Source organism: Gossypium arboreum, chromosome 13 (assembly GCF_025698485.1).
Source record: "Gossypium arboreum isolate Shixiya-1 chromosome 13, ASM2569848v2, whole genome shotgun sequence".
Lineage (NCBI taxonomy): Eukaryota > Viridiplantae > Streptophyta > Magnoliopsida > Malvales > Malvaceae > Gossypium > Gossypium arboreum.
The window spans coordinates 72172399-72182405 of record NC_069082.1 but is presented as its reverse complement, the minus strand read 5'-3'; the positions used below and the strand labels follow the sequence as shown (position 1 = coordinate 72182405).

The window sequence follows — 10007 nt, the reverse complement described above, 5'->3', positions numbered from 1 at the left end:
AAATAGGTGATGGCCGGCCATGGTAGATGGAAATGTTGAAAAGTCAACATTAGGTGAAGTTTGATGACATAAGGTGTATTATAATAATACCTAAGCCTAGCTATCATCTTTTTCTTTCATTCTCTCTTTATTCCACCGGTTTTTTCAGCCATTGTTAAGGGTTTTGAACTTCAAAATTTGCAGCAACTTATTCCTCCCACAAGTAATTGATTTTAATGAGTTTTCTTGAAGATTTTTGTATTTTTGAGACCCTTGAAGCATGAGCTTTCAAATGAGGGGTCTATGTTGCAAGATGATTAAGAGTTTAGGGTGACCATGAGATTATTTAGGGTTTTTCTGAAATTTTATGAAAAAAAATGAGCCTTGGGTGTCTTATAAACAACTTTTGTGAAAGGTGTTAGCATGAAAACACCTAATAAGACTAATGTGCATAAGTTGTAAAATAAATAATAAATGTGTGAAATAGTGGGAATTTGGAGTTGCTCTAAGAGTCAAAGAGGTTTAACTAGTCTTGAGAAATAAAGAAATTCGATAAAAAATTATTTTAGGGCCGAGGGGTAAAATGGTTATTTTATAAAAGTCTAGGGGCAAAATGGTTATTTAGCCCAATTGTGAATTGTTAAGTGTTTAGGTTGATAAAGTGACTTAATAAGTGCATTTCGTTATTATAGATAAAAAAATACGAAGTCCAAACCTAGATCGGAGGAAAGCCAAGCAAACCGACTAAATCGGCTAGTAGCCACATTTTGTAATCTAAGGTAAGTAGTATGTAAATAATACAACTACATTGTTAATTATACATGCTTGATTTATTAAAGCATAAATTGCTTGATTGTGAAATTGAGAATGTATAATGATAAATAAGATAGTAGAAATTCTGTTGGAACCTTAGGAAGTAAATTGGATATTCATGCAATGACAATTGGGTCATTCGTGTGTGAGCCAGTGTAAGACATGTCTGGGACATGCATCGGCCTCGAGACGTAAGCCAATGTAAGACATGTCTAGGACAGGCATCAGCTACGAGATGATAGTCAGTGTAAGACCATGTCTGGGACATGGCATCGGCACCTTACCCTATGCTTGAAGCTTATGTAATATCTGGTAGTAATCCGAATGGTTCAACGATGAAAGTTATGTTCCTAAGCTAATGAGGAAAGTATAACCGTGTTGTGAGTGGTACAGATACCTAATTGGTACGTATGAGATATGAGCTCAATATATAATATGTGACTTGTATAGATGGTAATGAGTAAGTGATGCTTATGCCTACCTTAGTGTTATGAGCATGTTGATTATTGATAAATTATTGTTGTATACTTACTTATACGCAAATTACTAACTTGTTATGCTTACTCCCTTCTCTTTTCATTTCCTTACAATGCTGCCTAACTAGCTCAAGGATCACCGAAAGCCAGAGATACGATCACACTATCAACTAAAGCATTCAGTATAGTTGGCTTTATATTTTTAAATATGGCATGTATAGGACTTAGACTTTATTATTTTGTGTCATTGAGATTTGGCCATATGTATTGGCTTGGGTTGGAAACCCTTCAATTTGTATTAAGCCTTGAATGATGGCTAACATTCATTTTGAATTTATAAAAGATGCATTATCATGGTTGAATGAATGTCTATTGTGACTGATTTGGTTATAGGAATTATGCTTGTTTTGGTATTGGTTGGTATTTGTATAGAGAACTACATATGTAAGGGTGGCGATAGGGCTTGGTAAATAGCCTTATATTGTCCACATGGGTAGGCACATGGGTAGGCACACGGGTGTGTGTCTAGGCCGTGTGTGACATACAGTCTACCCCATGGGCGTGTGGTCCGGTCGTATGTCCCCTACACGTAAAAGATTTCAAGTCAGTATGGATAGTAGTAAACACACGGGCAGAGACACGACCGTATGTCTCAGTTGTGTAAAGGGCATTGCCTAGCACACAGACGTGTGACTTGGCCGTGTGGCCCTTAAGAATTTCTGAAGTCAGAAACAGAATGTCCAGGTTTTTACACACGGGCTAAGACACGGGCGTGTCATGGCTGTGTGAAGGACACGAGCCAGAGACACGGGCATTTGCCAGGCCGTCTGAAAACCCTTATAGGTGTGAATTTAGAAATAATTCTATACGGGTGGAGAACATAGGAGTGTCCCTGTCTTGCTTAGGGCGTGTGAGACACACAGGCCATCAGCCGGCCATGTTGGAATGCTCACACGGGCTTGTGCCCCTGTGTCAAAGTGACATTTCTCTATAGTTGGAAAAAGGACCCAAATTGGTCCCAAATGATTTCCGATGTGTGTTTTAGGCCTCGTAAGCCCATATTAAGAATATATTGATAAGTTTAAGAAAGTTTTAAATTTTCCAAGTCATCAGGACTCGGAATTGGTTGTAAGTATGAGTTCAAGTTAGGTAACGCCTCGTATTTTACCCCGACTTAGGATACGGGTATGGGGTGTTACAATCATAATGTTTTCCAATTAAGCTATAATATAAAGAAGAACACTTGAAATACATGAATACAATGAAAGCTCACAAGTGTTTACAAGAAAAGGTATGAAAGAATTAAGCTTTTAGGTTGTTTTTATTGATGTATAAGCTTTGCACATATCTCTTGTTGTTATAGGACCTTTGGAAGATGGTATTTATACCCTCTAATTGATTTCCAACTATTGTGGTTGTTGAGAAAGTGAATATAGCCATTGGGATGAAAATACCAATTTATTTAATTCACCTACAACAAAAGGTATCAATACTTTTTTCACGAGTATTGATACTATTAGCATTTAATGCCTGATTTAGTGACCATTGAAATAAGTTTACAATGATACCAAAGAAAAATTACCGAAACCTGGTAAAATGTATCGATACTTTTTGTGTAATTTGAAAATAGTTAATATGGTATCAATTTTAGAATGGGTATCGATATCTTCAAAACTATCGATACTTGGACAAAAAGTTTTGATACTTTTTGTCCTGGAGCAATACTAACTTGTTTGAAAATAGTTAAAAACATAATTGAAAATGTTTGATTTAATTGAAACCATTTCAACTTGATTTTATCAATTTGTTCAGCTTAACTTTGATTCAAAGATACATTAATTTGTTATATCAAAACATATTATCAAATAAGGCTTAGTTTAACGTAAAGTTGAAGCCTTTGTAGTGTCGACAAATCTTGTCCTTCACCACTGACAATGAGTATTTCTTATTTCTGTCTTTTCCATGGACTTTATGATCCTATTCATTCATGGAATGAATAAATTATTTTCCTTTAAAAAATATATATTTAATAGTTTAACAAGTTCTAACCTTAATAATTAACCAAATTTATTATCAAAACTAAATGCTCGTGTAAAGAAAATAAAAAACATCTTTTCAATTTTTTTCATTTTCAATATTGAGTAACTTAGCCCCTTTAAAAAAATTAAAACTGTGACAGCCTTAAAACGACCCTAGTCGGAATGTGGTTTCGGGACCACAAAACCGAGGCATAAAAATAATTTAATATTTACTTTATTGCCTATAATATGTGTTAACTCATGTGTGACATTTTTGATGTTTTAATTTAGAATTATAAATGTGAATTTCACTAGAAAGGACCTAGTAGAAAACTTTGAAAGTATGATGGGGAAATGTGTGATGACTAATTTAAAGCATGCATGCAAAACAATGGACTTGCATGTCAAATTTCCCCCTAATAGCTAGTGGCCGCCATGACAAGGAAATATGGGCAAGACATATCATGAAACATGTTTTGTAAGTGCATTATGTAAGGAGAAATAAAATAAGATGCATGGGTAATAAAAAATAAAAAAATTGTGTGTGAAGGCTCTCCCCTCCCCATTGCCGTGAGTAGAGGAAAAGAGAAGAAAAAAATTGTTGTTCATCTTTTTTTCATTTTCTTTGAGCTAAAATTCTAAGGAAAAAGGAAGGGGTTCTTGCTTCATGCTTGGTTTGGAGGGGGATTAGGAGGAAGTTTGGCCATACTTGTGTCAAGATTAAGGTATGTTTGAGGTTGTGCCATGGGATTCATGCATGTTTTTAGTTGCTAGCTTGATGTTTTTATTAGCCCATGGTTCAAATCTTTGCCATGTCATGGAATGATATTCGGCCAAAGTGGATGTGTTGTTAATGCCATTGCATGCTAAATATCAAGCTTGATAATGATACATGTGATGGGGGATTGAGGACTCTTAGATTTTCTTTTAGCATTTTTGAATGAGATACTAAGTTCTTTGTTTAACCATGACCAAATTGAAACGGTATGGTGTGGTGGTGTATTCGGCCATGGTATATCCATAAGTACGATTCATGCATGTTGCATGGTAAGTAAGATTTGAGCTTTGGATATGTGTTTATATTTGGATATAAGCAACTTGAGATTCGGCCCTTGTACCTACATGAATATATGTTTGCACATGATGTATTGGTATGACATGTATACTATTTCAAGGTGTATATTTGCTTGTGATGATGTTTCAGTTATGAAGGGAATGATAGATGTGTATTGAGTTACAATATGGAATGCGTTAGTTAGTAAAATGTATGCTGTTTTTTTTTGTGTGGTATTAAGTGTATAATTGGCCTCAACATGGACATGCATATTCGGCCACATGAGGGGAAATGGTGTGCATGCATTCGGTTAGAGGCAAGCATATTGATGCCTATTCTTGGCTTAGAAAATCTGGCTAAGGAGAGTACTAACTAATGTGTTGAGTTGATTCATGATTTCCGTACATATGTGACTTTAATGTCTAATGAAAATATGTGGGCTAAGTACCTTGAATTCCTCTTTCGATGCTGAAATGATAAAACCAATTTATTTGTTAAATTAAGCTCAAGAGCAAAGGGAGCTAAATCCGATAAGGGAAGGAAAAATTAGTCGAATAGCCGTTTAAATCGTTCGACCACGTCCGAGGTAAGTTCTCGAGTAATGGAACTTAGATTATGATTTGATTAGATCATGCTCTTTGTGTGTGGCTATTGAGCCGAAATTGCAAATGTGATAAGTGACTTGTGTTTGAATTTTGCTAATGAGAATGAAATACTGAATGTGTCATGATTTATTGATAATTGTGCTTGGCTATTTGAATGATCTCCGGCTAAGTCCCGAAGGCTTTGTGTTAAGTGACCATATCCGGACTAAGATCCGAAGGCATTTGTGCGGGTTAATAAATCCGGTTAAGCCGAAGGCATTTGTGCGAGTTACTAAACCGGGTTAAGTCCCGAAGGCATTCGTATGAAGTTACTATAACCGGGTTTGTCCCAAGGCATTTGAGCTAGTCGTTATATCTGGTTAAATTCCGAAGGTACGTGATTCGAGAACGAGCGTTCTTGCTGTAAAAATTTCAGTTAATACGCTTGAAAAATTCCAGCAATGAGGTATGTTCGTATGTGCTTGAAATTAGTTGATTCCCTTCGAATGATATTCGCTCAGTCGAGTAATGAGCTTCGGTATTTGGCTAAGATGATCCCTTATGTATGAATATAGGGGTTGGAATGTGAAATAAGTATGACATTGAGAATTTGTGCATACGAAATTATCCGTTAGCTATATGATTGCTATGCTTTTGTTGTGCTGGAATCCCTTGCTCAAACTTACTAAGCATAAATTGCTTACTCCGTTTCTCTGTTTCTCTGTTTTATAGATTTTGCTCGTTAGCTATCGGATCCGGGATCATCGAAGTCGAAGTCATCCACACTATCAAAGCCCTTTTGGTATTCTTTTAGTTGAACTCCGGATATGGCATGTATAGGACTACCCTTTGCTGTTTTTCAAATACGTTTTGCGATGTATGTGTACACCATGCGAAAATGGCTCGTAAAAGTGGGGTATGGCATTAGACTATTTGTGTTTATGTATATATGTATGGTTTCATGATGTGAGCATGGACTGGAATGGAAGTGTTAGGCAAATGATCAGCCATTGGAATGGCTAAATATGAGTATATGTGGACCTATGTATGACAAAACTCCAGTTGGTCCATGGAAACCACGAAATAGGTAAAGTTTACCTTAAAAACAGATACGGACAGCAGCAGTGGTGAGTATTTGAAAAATCACTAAAATTTGTAGGAATGGAATTAAATAGTGAATAAATTATGTAAATGAACCTTGATGAATCTACTTTCATATGGAAGAAACAAAACGGTCATATGAGTTATATGTTAAGAGATATTAAAGTTCTCGTGAAACAGGGCCAGAACGGTTTCTGGATCCCCTGTTTCGACTTTGGAAATTCATTGTAAATTAACCAGAGATGATTAGGAGTCATGCCATATATGTATAGATTTCTCTTTGAGTCTAGTTTCTAAAGAAACAAACAGCATCAGTATTGAATACCTGTACAGGAAGATATCCAATTCGTAATGCATAAAGGTCAGTGTAGTCGAACCTTGGAATAGGGGAGACTTTAACTAATAAACTGTACTAATTGGCTTGACCAAAAATTTTAGAAAAAAATCTGTAGATGGAAATATGAGTCTAGTTTCGGGGAAAAATTACGAAACTGATTTTCGAGTTTTGAAACTCAAGATATGATTTTTAAGGCGACAGTGACGTAGTAACCAGCTTGTCTGGAAATTTTTAAATGGACAGTGAAAATGATTAAGTTAAGTTTGTGTGCACCTTGTGTTCGACTCCGGTAATGGACTCGGATACGGGGTGTTACAAAAACAATTTATTCTATGTTAATTTCAAAAGTAAGCAACTAAGGACGACTAATGATAATAATTAATATTTTTTTGTCAATTGTACATAATTTTGATTGATATAATAACAAATTAAGCTCTTAATGTTTATATATTCTGTCAATCTAGTTTTGATTTTAAAAAATATTTATAAATTAACTTGGCCAACTTGCTCAAATTCGGAAGGGATACAAGATTTATTTTACATAAAAACATTAAGGATGCTATAAGTCTTTGTATATTTCAAAAATTAGGAATTTAGTCCTTGTACTTTTATTTCATGAAATTTAATCTCTCTACTTTTCAAATTTCTAAACTAAGGTCCAACTGCTAACACTAATATTTTTTTCTTAAATTCAAGTTAATTACAAAAAAAAAACAACAATATTAATAGTTGAATCTAAATTTTAAAATCTACAAAAATAAGAGGACTAAATTCCATGAAGTAAAAGGGACTAAATTTATATTTTTCGAAAAAGTAAGGGACTTGTGGCACATTTGAACAAAAAATAATAATTATCCCAACCATCCAACAAATATAATAAAAGACCAGGAGAGAAGTTGCTTGGAAACTTCTCAGTCATGTATAATTTTGTGACCGAGATTTGGACGTGGATCCAAGATAGGTAAATTACATAAACGCAAAAGAGCAAACTAGATTAAACTCTTCTTCTTCTTCTTCTTCTTCTTCTTCTTCTTCTTCTTCTTCTTCTTCTTATTCTTCTTTTCTTTGTAAGCGGCAACCGTTAATGTTCAACTCGGATCCTTAACCAAAAATGGAGATTGAGGAATTACCTTGTGAAGAACATCATCAGATTTTAGACGTTCACATTGCCGGTAGTTCATACCCCCCTTTTGTTCTTTCCTTCAAAAACTTAACTTACGATGTCAAAGTTAGCACCAAATCTGGGTTTCCCTTTCGTTGGAAGAAACCAAATGTTTCTTCAGGAAATACAACAAAGAGCTTGCTCAGAGGCATCTCAGGTGAAGCGAAAGAAGGCGAAACAATGGCGATTTTAGGTGCAAGCGGGTCGGGTAAATCGACCCTGATTGATGCGCTTGCAAACCGGATTTCAAAGCAAAGCCTCAAAGGCTCCATCACTTTGAATGGGGAGGTCTTGGATTCCGACGTGTTGAAGGTGATTTCAGCTTATGTTATGCAAGATGATCTTTTGTTTCCGATGTTGACAGTGGAAGAGACGCTCATGTTTTCGGCCGACTTCCGGCTTCCTAGGTCGGTTTCCAAGTCGAAGAAGAAAGCTAGGGTTCAAGCTTTGATCGATCAACTAGGGTTGAGAAATGCAGCAAAGACTGTGATTGGCGATGAAGGTCATAGAGGTGTTTCGGGAGGTGAACGAAGGCGAGTTTCAATCGGTATCGATATAATTCATGATCCAATACTATTGTTTCTCGACGAACCGACTTCTGGGCTCGACTCAACTAGTGCGTTCATGGTTGTTAAGGTCCTTCAACGAATTGCAGAGAGTGGAAGCGTTGTAATAATGTCAATTCATCAACCAAGTTCGAGGATTTTAGGACTCATTGATCGCTTGATAATCTTGTCACAAGGAAGAACATTATATAGCGGTTCTCCATCGAATCTCCCACAGTTCTTCAGTGATTTCGGGCACCCAATTCCAAACAACGAAAACCCATCCGAGTTCGCTCTTGATTTGATCCGTGAACTCGAAGGAACTTCCTCAGGAACCCAGATTTTATTCGAATTCAACAAGTCATGGAAAGCTTCATCAATGGATGATAATGGCGGCGATGATACTATTTCCAACAGACGATATACTCTTCCACTTAAAGACGCCATAGCCAAAAGCATTTCTCGTGGAAAGCTCGTCTTTGGCGGCAATGGTGCCAATCATTCATCATCAGTTCCATCTTTTGCCAATCCATTTTACATCGAACTGATGGTACTGTCAAAACGATTGTTAACAAACTCGAGACGGATGCCGGCGAAGTTCGCAGTCAGATTAGGGACGATAATTGTCACCGGAATCGTCCTCGCCACCATGTTTTGGCAGCTGGATGACTCCCCCGCCGGTGCTCAAGAGCGGTTAGGTTGTATATCCATTTCCATCGCCACAATCTTCTTCAACTGTATTACCGAAGTTCCCACTTTTATTCAAGAACGATACATTTTTATGCGAGAAACCGCATACAATGCTTATAGACGTTCTTCGTACGTTCTCGCTCGTTCTTTAACCCACATTCCATTACTATTCAACCTTTCGGTCACCTTGTCGTTGATAACCTTTTGGACCGTCGGCCTCGCCGGCGGCGTCCCCGGTTTTTTATTCTTCTTCGTGACAATTCTCGCCTCGTTTTGGGCCGGAAGTTCGTTTGCGGCGTTTATTTCAGGACTAATCCCCGATGTCTTCCTTGCCTTCGTTAGCGGCATCGCCATTGTCTCCTACTTCCTCTTCCTTTGTGGCTTCCTTGTGGCTCGAGATCGGTTACCTAAATACTGGCTATGGTTTCATTATATCTCATTGGTTAAATACCCATATGAAGCTATCTTGCAGAATGAGTTCCTTGATCCAACGAAATGCTTTGTTTTGGGCGTTCAACTCTTCGATCAGTCGGCACTTGCAACTCTGCCGGCGCCGGTGAAAAGTGAGCTTTTGAAGAGCTTGGGGCGTGTCGTGGGGAGGAATATAACGAGCTCAACGTGTTTAACAACGGGGAAAGATATTCTAAAGCAGCAAGGGATCGTGGAGTTAAGCAAATGGAAGTGTGTGTGGGTTACAGTTGCATGGGGCTTTTTCTTTAGGATTTTATTCTATTTAACATTGTTGCTTGGGAGTAAGAACAAGAGGAAGTAAAGAGGCTATGTTACAATCTGGTACTCATTGCAGGCAATAATATTTGATGAAACTCGAAGCATAAAAATCTACTTTATTGAGTATAGGAATTTATAATTAATTATTATTTAATTATAAATAAAATTATTAATATATAACTATTTTTATTTAAATAAAATATTTTATTATTCATCCATAACACATTAAATATTTTTGTTGTGTGTGTTTTCGTTTATTTTCCTCTAAAAAAGAAGCACACATTTTAGAAATCACCCTTCGCTTCGAGCTTTGACTTCAATTTCGTCTCATAGGAAGCTTGAGGTTTAATTTCTATAAAAATTGATATAACTATTATTTTAATCTCTCATCAGTGATGAGCTTTTCAATATATTCCTTTTATTTTAATTTAACATTTTATTTTATTTTATACAAAGGTATTCTTTAGTAGGTGATGAGGTGAAGTTTTCAAATATTTGGAGTAAGAACGAGAGGAAGTA

General features: G+C 36.4%; 1 protein-coding gene across 1 annotated transcript; it reads left to right on the top strand.

The window, feature by feature from the left end:
- The first annotated feature begins 7322 nt into the window (after positions 1 to 7322).
- Positions 7323 to 9598, top strand: LOC108466130 (ABC transporter G family member 20-like). Its single transcript, XM_017766491.2, has one exon. It carries the CDS (start codon positions 7474 to 7476, stop codon positions 9529 to 9531), a length of 2058 nt encoding a protein of 685 aa, XP_017621980.1. The 5' UTR covers positions 7323 to 7473; the 3' UTR covers positions 9532 to 9598.
- Positions 9599 to 10007: the final 409 nt, after the last annotated feature.

Bases quoted from the DNA above. Each gene is read 5' to 3' on its own strand.
- LOC108466130 (XM_017766491.2), top strand. From the start codon at position 7,474: ATGGAGATTGAGGAATTACCTTGTGAAGAACATCATCAGATTTTAGAC.